General features: G+C 52.2%; 1 protein-coding gene across 3 annotated transcripts in view; it reads right to left on the reverse strand.

The window, feature by feature from the left end:
- Positions 1 to 749: 749 nt before the first annotated feature.
- The window catches only part of MAP2K3 (mitogen-activated protein kinase kinase 3), a 28416-nt gene continuing 14263 nt past the window's right edge, over positions 750 to 14902 (reverse strand). For 2 of the 3 annotated variants that reach the window (XM_019656722.1, XM_019656725.1), the window contains 9 exons: positions 14432 to 14545; positions 14138 to 14257; positions 12529 to 12645; positions 11457 to 11508; positions 9954 to 10081; positions 9347 to 9424; positions 4835 to 4974; positions 3753 to 3798; positions 2954 to 3169 (listed from right to left, as the gene is read on the reverse strand). In XM_019656722.1, the coding sequence (XP_019512267.1) occupies positions 3086 to 3169; positions 3753 to 3798; positions 4835 to 4974; positions 9347 to 9424; positions 9954 to 10081; positions 11457 to 11508; positions 12529 to 12645; positions 14138 to 14257; positions 14432 to 14545 (879 nt within the window). In that variant the 3' untranslated portion in view covers positions 2954 to 3085. Of the gene's footprint in view, positions 3170 to 3752; positions 3799 to 4834; positions 4975 to 9346; positions 9425 to 9953; positions 10082 to 11456; positions 11509 to 12528; positions 12646 to 14137; positions 14258 to 14431; positions 14546 to 14902 lie in introns of all 3 variants that reach the window. The other variant, XM_019656724.1, reaches the window with a different exon arrangement.

A 14902-nucleotide genomic window follows, 5' to 3' on the forward strand; every position in this document is an offset into this window, starting at 1 on the left:
TGTCAAGGGCCTGAGGACTGGACAGGTACTGTGTAAATGTCAAAGCAATCTGCACACTGCTTCCCCCACTTGGATGACTGGACAACCTTTGTAAAAGCTGTAAGGGTCTATTAAATAGTAACTAAACCTGTAAATGCTAGTGTTTGACCTAATGTGGAGAAGAATCTACAAACTCTAAGGTGCTTTCTAATCTGGCCATTGCTTGGCAAACATATACTATTTGGTAAACTATAACATGCTTTGTAATTCTGTAGAGGGCTTTGCAAACTGCAGTCCTTTGTAAACTGTAGAGTATTTGACAGCTATAGAGGGCTGTGCAGCCATGAGAATCTGTGCATGAGAATTCCCGCCCTGTCATCGTACATAAGCCCAGAGCTCCCAACCGGGCCTATGTATGGATGTGTGGTGGGTAGGGGGGGGGGCGCGAGGGGAACCCGCAAACAGGCGGGCCAGTGGGCTTATAGTGCAAGGGCAGAGAACTGAGCTGAGCGGGTCAGAGCCCCAGGGCAGGCCCCTGGTTCACCCGGAGACCCTGCCTCCTCTTGGACCGAAGGGGCAGAGTTGGCAGAGGGAGCACTCGAAGGCCACGGCCTGGGGACAGAGGGTCAAAATCGGGGTTCTGCCGCCTCCTGAGGCACGCCTGGGGCCGCGCCCCTGGGACTCAGGTTCAGCCTGTCCTGAGCGCGCGAGCCCGTGGACGGCCGAGCGCGCGCGCGCACCCCCCCCCCCCCCCCACACACACACACGGCTTCGGGATCCATTTATTCGTGTTTTCATTCACCAAATGTTGACTGAGCGCTCGCTAGGTGTCGGCACTGGGGACACAATAGTGGCAGGTCAAATCTGCCCAGATAAAGCAGATAGACTAGCTAGAGTAGCTGAACCAGAGGTGGGGGGTGGGGAGGGTGGCCTCCCTAAGAAAGTGCCACCCGTGGGAGACCAGGGAATAGTGGCGAAGGGAGCTCCACGCAGAGGGTACAGTTGGTGCAAAGGTCCGGAGGTGAGAACAAGCCTTCATCATGGAGGGAGGAAGGGACCGGCACAAAAGCTCCTTGAAATTGTTAAAGGCTGTGTTTGGGAAGGGTTAATAGGCAGAGGCCTGTCCCAGACTGAGGGCTATTTGGAGACCGGCTGAGCTAAGGATGGGAGGAGTGGTGGACTGAGGTAGAGAGATGGACCCCAAGGAGATCGGTTCCTTCTCCTGGGAACATGCCCCAATTTCCCCTGGAATGCCCTGCTCTCTCAGACCTTGAGATGTGGGTGGGCTGACTCCCCTCCCTACCCCGTGTTTGAACCTCTGGCTTGTGATTGGCTTGGGGATGGGCATGTGACCCCTTCCCACCAAGTAAGCAGCCCTGGGACTTCATCTGAACCCCTGGACCCCTTTGCTGAGCTGGTGGGAGCCACTGGGTCCTGACTTGTCCCCATGAGGAGAGTATGAAACTGAGACAGAGAAAACAGAGCTAAGGTGGACACAAGTTCTACACGTATTAATCACACTCCTGGATCCAACTGTGCCTGAAGCATATAGTTTCGCTCAAATGAGCACATAAATTCCCTTCTGCTGAAGTAGGATGGAGGACCGTTTCTGCCCCAGCCCAACCTTCAAAGATCACAGACCCAGACTGGACCCTGCCAAGGAGACCTTGCTTGAGCTGCCCCCACTCTTCTGAGAGCCCTCTCCAGGGGACCACTACCAGCCCCCAAGCCATGATTTCTCCATCTTACAAGATATGGGGATTTGGGCAAGTTATTTCAAGTCTCTGGGCCTGTAGTTCCATCTGGAAAAAGGATAACATAATAACCTGAGATAGTAACAGAACACCCTCGATGAGGTGATAATATCCAGGCCCAGCACTGCTCGTCACTCTGTGCCTCTGACAAAGCACTCTTCAAGAGGGGAAAAAGGCACCCCACCAGTGATTGGACCTGTGTCCAGCACAGGGCCTGGTGCCTCATCACAGTCCTCTGGGAGGCTCGGTGTCCTCATATGTGAAAGTGCAGGGCTCTGGCACGTCAGCAAGACCCTGCTCCCCGATCACACCGCCCTAGCCCTGTCCCAGGGGGAATGGGTCCTTCCAGGGCCACAGATCTTCACCGAAGAGTGGGGCTCGCCGCTGTGACACACAGTCTCACACAACCTTTTGACCCACTTTAGCTTTTAAAATCAAAACAGCAATCAGGTAACTGCCCCTAAGTCATCAGGGATAGGATCCAGGACAGGCAGTCCTTTCTTCAAAAAAATATATTTTCTTTTTTTAAACAACACCAAAAGCAAATCCATAGCCCCTATCAAGCTGGTGCCCAAGGAGAGCACCTCTCTGAGGAGAGACCTTGGGCCCATCCTCCTAGACCCCAGCCTGAGCAGAGAGGGTAGGTCTCAGGTGGCTGGTCCCCTAGGGCGTGGCAGAAAAGTTACCAGCTCCAAACCATGCAAGAAAAACCAGCCAAACCCACAAAGCAAAAGAAAAAAAATAAAGAGGATAATTTTTTTTTTTTAAAGTGAGACACCACCCCTAGAGGTGGCAGGCAGAGGCTAGGGGTCTTTGGTGCCCCTTAGAGGTCGTTTGCCTGGGTGAAGGTCTGGAGTGGCTCTGGCATCTCCCTCGTAGTAGGCTCAGGGGGATTCGTGTGGCTCATCCCTGTGTCCTCCCTATTGATGTCAGGACAGAGGTGTAGCCACTTTGGATCAAAATGTGCAAAGTCCATTCAGTCGAGAGATAAAAAAATATACAACTTTGGTGGCATCCACGGCTGGGCCAAGGCAGTGGTCTGTGCACAGGCACCAGCTGCCTTCTCTGCGAGGGGCAGCAGCATCTGGCAGGGGCATCCAGGTCCCTCCAAGTCCTGGGCCTCTGGGACTGGAGACTTAGGGTCCTTGGAGTAGCATGACAGAGGCACTGGTGGGCCCCAAGTGGGCCTGGCAGGGGACCCCGACAGTCTGGTTCTTTGGCAGTTGGGAGCAGCCCCCTCAATTCCTCCTGGAATGCCCAAGGCCAGGGTGGCAGTAGCTTATGGGTGTGGGCAAGCACTGCCCTAGCAGAGGGGTGCTAGAGGGCCAGAGTGGGATCCAAGGCCCTGCCCCCTATGAGTCCTCTCCCAGGATCTCCTTCACAAAAGCAGTGATATCTGTCTTCTTCGTTTTGTGCAAGGTGAAGAAAGGGTGCTCCTGGTGGGGAACAGGAGAAGGAGTAAGGTGGCGGTGCCTCCACCTCCCCAAACCAGCCCCACCCAGCCCCTGTGTGCTCCTTCTGCCTGGCAAACTCTTAGTCATCCCTCTAGGACTTCTGCCCCCTTGTTAGAGACAGTGTTGATGGCTTCCTCCTTGGACCTCCTGTATCTATCCTCCAGCCACACTAAACTCACTTTTCGCCACACATTGCAGGCCTCTGCCCACGATGGGCATTCCACTTGAAACACCCTTTCCATCAGTGGGTAAATCTTTAGTCATCCTTCCAAGCCCAGTTCAAATGTCACCTCCTCTGTGAAGTCTTCCCTGATGATTTTGAATAAAATGGTCCACCAGCCTACCCCACCCCAATCCCTCTGCGCTGTCATAGCACTGCCTGTAGGCCCCTCCATAGGGCCTGGCATGGAGGAGGGTGGGGGCCAGCGTAGGCATGAGCAAATGAATGACCGAGTACCTGAATGAATTAATGCAGGAGCAAGCCAGAGGAGCTGCCCACCTCTGTGTTCGCGAATGCAGCCCTCTCCCCAGAGAGCTGCCCAGTGCTGCCCCCACCCACACTCACCATCAGCTCCAGGTAGCTCATGCGCTCCGCAGGGTTCTTCCTCAGGCTAGGAGTGAACAGAGCACGCTGGGGTCAGGCTGGTATGGAGGAGGCAAGTCCAGCCCCTCCAGGCCGACCAAGCCAGCTGGGCTTAACCCTAACAGGCCAGTAAGGAGAAATGTGTGCTCCAGGGGATCAAAGAAAGAAGGGGCGGGACTGTTTTCGGGAGTTCCCAAGGGCGGAGTGGGATCTGCGGGTGTGAACTATAGACTTGGACCAAGTTCTTTGCCTCTTGGGGTGATAGTCTTCTTGTCTCTACAGCAATCTAGGAAATTTCCAATAACCCTAATACTAAAATGACACAGAAATGCTATCATTAACAATTGTATGCTTGGTGTCCTCAATCAGGAGGGAAAATTCCTATCACAAGTCCTGGGATAGGGAAGGCCCCAATTAAAAGGGGTCAAGGTGACCGATGACTTTGCAAGGCTCATTTGTTTTCAGTCTCTTTTATTTTCTAGTAAAAGAAAGGCTACAAATTTTCCTCTGAGTATCTCTTTACCCACAACCCATAGATGTTGACATGTTATGTTCTGTCTTTCCCTTCTGAATAACTTATAATTTTATCAAATCTCTTTCATAATCCAAGAGTGAGTCAGTAGAATTTACTTTGAATTTCCATGTAGCTTTTTCCTCTTTAGTTATGCACTTCTTGTTTTACTTAATTATGGCAGGGAATGTGGCCTGTATGACTTTGCCTTTTTCCTTTTCCTTTGTAATCTCAAACACAATTTTTATAAGGCTCCCACAAGCATTCTTTAATTCGGTACAAAGGTCTAAACATCAATAAAAGCAACTTTCTTTATGCTATTCAAATCCTATAAGCTTTTTGTTTTCTTTTTCGGTCTACCTGGTCTGTCCATGTCTAGGACTGTATTAAAATCTCCTTGAGGAACGCAATTTGTCCTATTTTCCTTGTACTCTATTTCTGCCTTATATATTTTGATGCTATGTTGTTTGCGGGGAGTGTTATTTGCTAAAGGAGAAAGGGACTGAGCCCAGGGAGGAGCTGCGATCTGGCCAGGGCAGGGCTGGAGACTCACCACTGTGCAGTGAAGTCCACAAACTCGGGAGAGAAACGGTCAGCTGGGAGCTGGGGGGATGGCTCCTCTACCACCTGCTTCAGCTGCTGGAATGGGGTCCCCCAGGACTCATAAGGAAACCGTAGAATGGCCATCTCAATCTGCAGTGGGGAAAGTGGCACTGGGTCAGATACACCCAAAAGCACAGCATTTTCAGAAGCCACCTGTCCTGGCCCAGCACTTGGAGCTGGGCCGAGAGGCAGGTCGAGGGGTTGACATGTGACATCAGACCAAAGATGAAAGCTAGGGGGACACAATAGTTGGCTGTTCTGACCCAGCCAACAGACTGCAACTGATACAGCAGATCCTATCCTGGGTTGAGACTGGTTTTACCATCCTTGGGTTTTCAAACAATCTGAATTCCGAAAATTTTATATAAAAACCTAGATTCCAGCTGATTTGGAAAAAATCGGAGGAGCTGGCAGCCCTGGGCCACCTTCCCACAGGCACCAGTCAGAGTCAGCAAAGGAACTCAGCCAGGTAACAGCTTCACTGTTCACTCGCTACAGGACACTCTGCTCCCTAACGTCACCATGATATCTTAGCCTCTGCTGCCATTGATTTGGGTGGCTGTTATTACAGAGAAGGCAAACAGGAAATAAAATGATGTCTTCCCCAAGGCTGTAGAAGGAATGTCAGACCACGATGCTCACATGTAATGGGCTCCTTCACTCTGCAACAGCATGCTCCAGGCCCCATCAGGAATTGAAGTTTGCAGTCCTTCCTCCTCCACAGCGTCACTGCCCACCCACCAGCATACAGTAAGGCCCATCTCCAACACCTCCTCTCCAAGAAGCCTTCCCCTCTCCGCCCCCATCACTGTCTCTCCCTGACCCTCTGGACATGTGGCCACCATGGTCTCATCGATCCTGCTGGACCTGGACCTCCCTGCAGGCAACATTGGAGCCAGCCAGCCTCTGCATCCATGCCAGGCACCTAGCCCTGTGCCTTGACTGCAATAAGCTGAAAGTCATTTATGGAAAAAAATGGCTAGCTTATGACCAACTCAGAGTTCCGATTTTGACTGCCGAATTGAAAAAAATCAGGACAGCCCAGGCCCGTCTGAAACAGCACAGAAGCTTCTGACAGGGCATAATGAACAGAAGACACCTCAGCTAAAACAAATGCTTCATGTTGGCAACTGGCACCCCAACAGATCACTAATTATTGTGCTAAAAAAAGCCTTTGCATTAGGGTAATGGCCCCTTTCAGCCAAGACATAAACACACTACACAGATGGAGGACACGCACTGGGTGTGGGTGTGATCCTGTGTGTGTCTTTTCACAGGACAAATTCAGTCTGCTCTTTCCTAGAATTTTCACTGATTCTAACAAGCACAAGTGAGGACCCTGTATGGGGCTGCCAGAGAAGGACCCAGAGGCCTACTAGAGTTTATAATTAGGAAACTGGAAACATGGCCAAACCCTCGACGTGGCAATCCCTTTCCTAGTAATTTTTTCTAAAGAGCTCAAAAAATGGAAAACAAAACAAAAACAGCCTCGCGGCACAGAGTTGCACGAGGTGGTGTTATTTGCAATAGTAAATATTGAGAACTAGTCTCAACACCCAGCACCAGGGACCAGCCTGCTCCAGGGCAGCTGAGTCTCCATGGGGACTGTGAGGTATGTCCTCTGACACCCCATACAAGAGTTCACATGATCAGCACTCAGTCGACAGTCATTATGGCCAACAGCCTTCTCAAATATTATTCTGTGTCTATTCTGGTAAATGTCCTTTATGTTCTGTGGCTGTGCTCAAGTGACTGCAGAGAGCTACCCAGTGTGGGTTCAGCAAGGATGGGAGGGAGACTACCCACAGGGGTGAGCCTGGCACACAATGCTTCATGAGTTGCTCCCCCAGGATAACCAGGGATTTTAAATGCAAAGGAAAAAAAGAAACACGTGAAATGTCCCGAATTAGGAGACTGGCTGTGCAGATAGTGGCAGATAGTTGTAAAGTCTTTGGAAGAGAGGCCTATCAAGGTTTATAACAATCCAGAGAAATATGAATGATGTGAGGCTAAGTGATAACAGCTAAATAAAAATTGTATATATACATATACATACATACATACATACATTTATTTATTTATTTATTTATTTATTTATTTATTTATTTATTTATTTATTTATTTTACAGAGGCGAAACACCTAGAAGGAGATGCACAGTGGTGGCAAATGACATGTGGAGAAGGGGCTGTGTATCTGGAGTGGAACAACCATGGTGATTTTTGTCCCTTTTACTTCTCCTCTGTATTTTTATATTATGTTTCTATTACTTTGTAACTTGGGCAGGGGAGGGAACCAAGCCTGTTGTACTATGGCAGCTGGTCTCCTACATGGCCACCACAGCTTCTCCTCCTTATGTGCACGTGCCAGTGCCCCTCCAGAGGGGGAGTCTATTTCCCCCTGAACTTGCTTTGACCTGTACAGAGGCAGAGTGACGCTGTGCCAGTCCCAGGCCTAGCACTTAATGGCATTTCCCTTGTGGTGGAAGCCAGTCACCATGAAAGACTTCACAACCCTTACCGCCTGCTATGAGGGTGCCCAGTGAGCAGCCAGCTTTAAGGAAGCCGGGTGCAAGCCCCAGTTTGTAAAGCCTTCTTGAACCTTCCAGCCCAGCCCAGCCCCGACTTCAGCTGTGACCCAAGACCTGACCCTGGCCAGAGCCAGGTGGAGTAGAAGACCCACCCAGCTGAGTCCAGCCCAGACTGCAGAAACAGGAGATATAAAATTGTTGGTTTAAGTCACTAGGTTCTGAAGTGGTTTGTTCTGCACCATTTGCTATCTGAAATATACACCTAGCACACACTTTTCCAAATTGCACCAGAGACATCAGGTCACTGGGATGTGGTGGGTCCCCAGTAATGATGTATGGACAGGTGGAAGGGAGGGAGGGTCAGAAGAGGGAGGAGAGCAGAGATGAGTTATATGTGAAGTGCTCATGAGTAGGGTCTCTAACATCCAGCCAGCTGTCTGTTGCCTGTAAATATACCAAGAGTTTGGTCTTCTTATTTCTTAACTGAGGAGTTGGAAAACTTCTATCTGCAGGTATAGCATCCACCTTTACACTGTGAATATTCCTTTATGCTTCAAAAAGAAAAAAGTTGAATTGGAAAATGATGTGTCAGTAGTATTAAGGAAAATTGAAGGTATCACCCAGTTCCATGTCGCTGACAAAATGATTTTGATCCTTTCTCAGTCACTGTGAACAGACACAGCTAAAGTTAGTCACATACAGTGACAACAAGGATTACGATGATAATGACTGCAACATCAGTAAAATCCAAAACGCCTCTGTTGACCCTGCACTCTCACCCTGACACTTCTCTAACCTCCCCTTGGGGTCTGGCCCCCAGGTTCACACTAGGCGTGCCCCCACCTTGGGCCTCTGCCTCAGACCCCTGCGGGTCTCTCTCCTCCCACACCCAGAGGACTGTGCTGCTCTGCTCCTGCCACCCCACAGTCATTCCCCACCCCACTTTACTTTTCTCCATACCCTTTTGCTCCATATATTTTACTGATTGATTTTGATTATTGACTGCACCCCGTCCCCAACACTGGGAAGCCAGAGGACTAGGGCAGGGAGGGTACTGACACCACAGAAACGTCAGGGACAAATCCACACCCCGTTAGTTCCAATGGTTGGGCTGGGGGCGGTAGAGGCAACAACCACTCAGGCCAGTGAGTCAACTGGACTCATGTATGCTGGGGCCCCCATGACGGTAACCTTTTCTCATGCACCCAGGTCTCATATCCAACTAAGTACTCCCTTGTGGGGGAATTAGCATCCTAGTCCTCCTCCTGTCCCTCCAGCCCATGTTCCACATCATGCCAAAGTGGGTTTCCTAAAAATAACTAACTAAACCTCTACCCACACCTGAGCAGGGGCCAGGGTGCTACTGGGCAATTCTTGAAAAACAAGAGTCATATGGGTCCAGCCCTACCCCTGAACCTCAGATGCAGCCACTCCAGCTCAGTGGAAGGCTGGACGCCTGCCCCCACAGGCCCAGGACTGAGACCCACCCACCCTATCCTACCATGCCCATGGAAATGCACCAGGACCCCACGGGCAACATACTTCTTGCTGTGAGGAAGGTGTTTTAAGATTTTTACCATTTTGCTTTTAAAGTTATTTTTGTACCACTTAATTTGGGATTGGCTGGGAAGTGGGAGTTGAGTCCTGGCCGTGAGGTCCCTTAAGCACCATGAGCTCAGGGGAAAGTCCAACAGACAGGTAATCACAACTGTCGAGAACTTTCATGAAGGGCACCCCTCACCACTAGAGAAGGGCTTACTGTTACCTGCAGACAGTTCCTTCAATATACCGTAATTGTGGATGGCACATTTTCTTCTCAGATTGTGAAACCAACACTTTCTTCCAGGGCCTAAACTATTTGATGGGCCCCCCAAAAGCTCACTGACTGGATACCCCACCCGACTAGCCAGGTGGCACCATGCCCCAGGCAGTACCATGGTGATGCCAAGGCTCCAGACGTCGGACTTAACATTGTAGCCCTTCTGGTTCAGCTCCGGGTTGATTCTCTCAGGCTGTAAGAGACCAGGGAGGCATGAACACCCACCCTATGGGGAGGGGCCAGAACAGGGGGCACCCAAGCCCCCTCAGCTAGGTCTTACCTCCCCGACCTGAAACTGCGGGGTCAGTGCTCATTCTATCCCACATTCCCATGGGACAGATGAGGAAACTGAGACAGTGAGGGCCAGGGTCTCAGGGTAAAGGCCTAAACCTTGCCTTGAAGGTACCCCCAGGGGGCTGGGAGGAGCACCTATAGGACACTAGAGGAGGGGCAGGACCTGCACAGAATCCATGAGTCATCTCCGTGTGGGTGTCCATGAAATTGACCCAAATGAGCACTTCAGGATACAGTTAATAACAGGGGTAAGAGGGGCTACTTGGGCAGGCCGGGCGGAAGGGTAGCCACTCAGTGACAGGAAATGCAGGGTTGGGGGAGACCCCATCCCTGATGGACAGAGGACATGGCCTGATAGTATCTCCCAGGCACGTCCTCTCCTGACCCTCAGCCATGGCCCAGGAATTGGGGTGGCAGGGACCACTCACGGCCATGTAGGGCTTGCAGCCGGCGTCCATTGTCTTGGCAACAGAATCCACCAAGTAGCCACTGATCCCAAAGTCACACATCTTCACATGGCCCTCCTTGTTGATGAGGACATTTGATGGCTTCACATCTGCCAGGGACAGAACACACCTTTTCAGCTCTGGGAGCCCTGGCTGGAGGGCAGTAGGTTCCTTCTATACCCCAAGTGCCCAGGGAGCAGATGAGGAACTGAGGCTCCAAGAGGTGGCCGTGCAGTGAGGACATGCCCTAGACACAGGTAGGGGAGGAAATGGGGGTTCCACTGCTTCACTAGGATGGGGTCTTGGCGCCCATCATCAGCACTTTGGACACGAGCCCTGAGGGACCTCACGGACAGGACTCGACTCACACTTCCCAGTACAACCTCTAGCTCTGGGGTCCTCCCTGGCTGGGGAGGGGGGTCATCACTGAAAGGGTGAGGCCCGAAAACCACCCAAGTGTACACGCCGAGAAGTCAGCAGGTTCAGCCAGGAAGCACAGGGCAGCAGCTTAAACACAGGAGGTGGGTCTGCATGAGAACATGGAGCCCGCCCCACGACTCAAGGTCCATACAGAGCAGGCTGCAGGGTACGTAGTAGGGAATCTTCCAGTAAATCACACACAACACAATGCCATGTGCTTTCCAGGGGGACGTACATAAGGACAAAAATGCACAGAAAAAGGGATGACACGTTTGGTTCCATGCTGAAATGCCAACAGTGGAGAGCTGGGGGCTGGGATGGCCACTGAGTGGCCAACAGGGGGCTTAATCTAATTAACTTTGAGAAAAGGCAATACGTTGGGGTAGGAGAGCTACTAATAATGAAAAAGGAGAAACTAGGACATACACAGCATGGGTGGATCAGAAACACTAGGCCAAGTGAAAGAGGCTAGAGAGAAGGAACATGCATGTGAGTCTATTTATATGAAGTTCAAGAACAAGAAAAACCAATCTACCGTGGGAAAAATCATATGAGGAGTGTGACGGGATGTGGGGGGCAGGGACCAGCCAGGAAGGGCCAAGAGAACTTCCTGGGGTCGGGTTGGGGGGTGGAAATGTACTTGCCAGGGGTGGGAGCTATGTGGGTGCAAACTCTGAACAGATTCACCGAATAGTAACTACAGATCTGTGCGTTTCACAATATGTAAATGATACATCCAAACAAAATGAGTCAGCCTTCCCAGGGCAAAGGTCCATCCAGTCCATACTCCAAGTACCAGCAAACCTAGGGGGAGGTGGCTGTGGTGTAGGACTGGTTCTGGGGTGCAGGCCAAGGAAGGTGGCTTGGCAAAGTGAAGAGTGGCCTAAACTGGGAAGCAGGCTCAACTCCTGACCCTAGCAGGCAAATCCCTACCTATCACCTCTCTGAGCCTCAGCTGGCTCATCTTGAAAAAGGGGAGAGGTCCATCTGCCTCACAGGACAGAGTGAGACTATGAGTGTGAGTAGCCCGCGGGCCTCTCCCTGATGGTCGGATCGGGCACTGACCTCTGTGGATCACGGACAGCTTGCTGTGCAGGTGCTCCAGCGCCCTCACGATCTGGCATGCAGGATGGGGAGGAGCGGAGAAAACAGGATTGATGTCACTTCCAGTTGCATCGACAATGACAGAGCAATAAGACCCCCTTCCCCACAAACCCCCCCCCTTGCCGGCCATGTCCATCTGTCTCCCTCTTCCACTTACACACCCAGCCCCACATTAACCCAGGCTCCTGCCCAAATCCCAACATTTGCCCCGGTGGCCTGGCAACCTTGGTGGTGACACACCTGGCTTCCTGCTTTTCTCCCGCCCACCCGAGTGAGCCAGGGTCTTGGGCCCAAGCCTTCACCATGGAAATGATGTGCCGGAGACCCCCGCAGAGTCCCAGGCCTGTGACCCCCAAGGTGCCATCACCATCCCCCACCAGGCTCTTGGGTAAAACCCAGCCCATCTGCAGACTCCTGGCTCCTCTCCCCTTGTCAGCATAGCCCATGGACTACATGCTTGAGCTATTCCCCTCAGGAAAACATGGTGGGGGAGCCTGGGCAATTACCCCAAAGATTCTGACTCAATACCCATGCATGGGTACGTTTTAAATGGTCCCAGATGCAGTCAGGATTGAGGACCACTTTGGCTGCTGGGATGCTTGACCCAGGGCTGCTGCCCTCCTCTAACAATGTTCAACCTCAAAAGGCAAACATTTTGGATGCTAACCTTTCCCCCAATTTAGCTTGTACCTATTTAAGCTGCCTCAGGGACCTTTCAGCATAAGGAAGTTGTAAATATTTCCTTTTTAAAAATGGTCTAGGAAGCTTGGGAGTTGCACGCAAAAGCCTAGAGACCCAGGAGCTGCCAAATCAGTGTGGCTCCAGAAACCCCAGGCTCCGAGGTCTCCTTAGCAAGAAGGCTCTGGTACAGGATGGGGAAGTTGGGCCCCTGGGGGGCAGTAGCCTAGGTTCAGGCCCATACTGGGCCCGGCTCTACCCAAGATACCACCATCAGACGGCTTTGTGCCTGCTGGGGCAGGGCTGTGCTGCTGGCTGTGTCCCCGGAACTCCCGAGCCCACACAGGCCACTTACAGACACAGCAATCTCCCCAAGAATGTCCTCTGGAATCGTCATGTTTTTATCAAGCACCTTCCGGTAGAACTTGTCCAGGGATGTGTCCATAAGCTCCATGCAGATCCACACATCTCCCTGTGGGTAGATGCCTGGAGGTCAGCCCAGACCCGCCTGGGGCAGCACCTGTGCCTGGGCAGCCTGCCCTGGTGCCAGCGCCAGCCAGGCCTCCAGCAAACACATCTGCTCATTCTTCAACCCACAGACATTTACTGAGCTCCCAGCTCCTCCCATCCTGCCTCCCCAAATCTCTCAATCTGCTCACTTCTCCACCTTCCCGGCTTGCCTACATTGCTAAGGCTGTACACTAGCCTCCCCTGGCTCTGCTGTCTCTGGTCGCTACTATCTGATCCCTAATTCTATGGCAATTTCCAGGGAAAAGTGATTACAACACCTGGTTGTGTTCCTCCCATGGGGACTTTCAGGATCTGGCTGCAGCTCAGCTCCACGACCCAGCTCTGCAGACCCCTCCTGCTTCAGCTCTGATGGTCCCCAACACACATGGCTCATCGCTGCTCTGACCTTAGTGGATGGTTCCTTCCTCTACCTGCAATGCCCTGCCTCCTCTGTCTAAGCCCCCAGCAAATTCCTGGGTATCCTTCAGGACAGCTTTCTGGGAAGGCTCAGTGCAGCATCTCCTTGGGGTATCCACAGGCCCCTGGGCCTCCCTGCTAGCTCTGACCCAGCATGTGGCAAGCCTTGGGTGTGTGTCTGTCCCCCCAGTGGCAAGGGGACAGACGGCCTGAACCTGACATGCAGTGGGTGCTTAGCCAATCAGACGAGTGGATGATGAGGCACTGACCCACTGGTGGGTCGGCCACACCAGCAAGCTCAGGGACCCAGCAGGTGCTCAGAGAGTGAGGCCAGGCAGGGGCAGCCCTGACCTTGCCCCTGAACTCTAGGTAGCAAATCATCATTGCAAACCCAGCACATCTAACCCAGGCTCCTGGTCTCCATTCACACACACACTAGCCCTTTACGCCACCCAGCAGGAGCCCATCCTTCCAGCTCCACAGGCCACACTCCCTTGGCATCACCGATTCCTCTCCCACCCCACCATCCAGTCCTCCCATAGACCCAGAATGAACCCTCACACACTTCCATGGCCGCCCCTGCTTAGAGCCCCACCCTGCTGGCCAGGTCGCTAGTAAGGCAGGTGATCACCCAACCTTGGACCTCAGTGGCATACTCACTGAGTGCCATGCCCTAGGCTACATCATTTCATCTTCATGACAACCTTGTGAGGTGGGTACAATTATAGGCCTCATTTCATAGATAAGGAAACTGAGGCAGGAAGCAAAGGAGCCGGGCAGCTTGGCTTCTGGGCCTGAGCATTCAAGAGCCCTGCTCTGTAATCTCACAAGTGGACAGGGCCTGTTTCCTTCCTGTGCCCAGCATCTGGCACTCAGGGGCACTTAGCAAATGTCTGCTGGTGACCCAGAAGGAGCAAGAGTAGGCGGCAGGCTAGATGGAGGAGGGCGGGTGTGTAGATAGAAGGTGGGGTCAGGGCAACTTGAGCTCCCAGCCCTTAGCCCAGTACCCACCTCTCACCCTCCCACTAAAGCCGTACCTCTCTGAAGAGGGCTCCATAGAAGGTGACAGTGTAGAAGCAGTCGACTGTGCGCATGTTGACATCCAAGTCCATGAGCAGACGCTTCTGCTCCTGAGAGTTCACGGTGGCCCGGATCCGCTGCAGGTGAGAGGCTGTAGTTAAGGAGCCATGTGGCACAGGGCGAGCAAACCACTGTCCCTTATATGAGGGCCAGGAACTCTGAGGGGCACCCACAGACCCCACATCTCCTCCAGGCTGCCTCCCGGGTATCACCTGGCCCAGGGCTCCCTGGCAGTGTGGGACCCTGCTTACCTTAACAGCCATGATGGTGCCGCTCTGGGCATGCCGCACCTTCTCCACCACCCCATAGGCTCCACGCCCCAGCTCCGAGATGGTCACTAGGTCATCAGCCTCTACCTCAAAATTCTTGAGGGACAGAAAAGAGAGAGGGTTGATGCCAAAAATCAGGAGCTGTCCCTAACACCTCATTCAATGGAGATAGCTGGGGCAGCAGAAAGAGAAGATGGCCAGTTAGTCAGATATGGGCTCAAATCCTGCACCACCTCAAATCCTGCTGTGTGACCTGGAACAAGTCACTTAACCTCTCTGAGCCTCACCTCACCCTCTATAAAACAGGTACCAATATCCAAGGGCTGTTGTGAGGTATAACTAAGATGCCCCAGCAGGCACAGGTAGCTCAAGAGATGGATGCACTTTCCCTCTTGCTCCACCCCCTCTACTTTCTGAGCACCTACTTTGTGCAAGTCCTTGTTTTAGGCACTA

Source organism: Hipposideros armiger, unplaced genomic scaffold (genome assembly GCF_001890085.2).
Source record: "Hipposideros armiger isolate ML-2016 unplaced genomic scaffold, ASM189008v1 scaffold_264, whole genome shotgun sequence".
Classification (NCBI taxonomy): domain Eukaryota; kingdom Metazoa; phylum Chordata; class Mammalia; order Chiroptera; family Hipposideridae; genus Hipposideros; species Hipposideros armiger.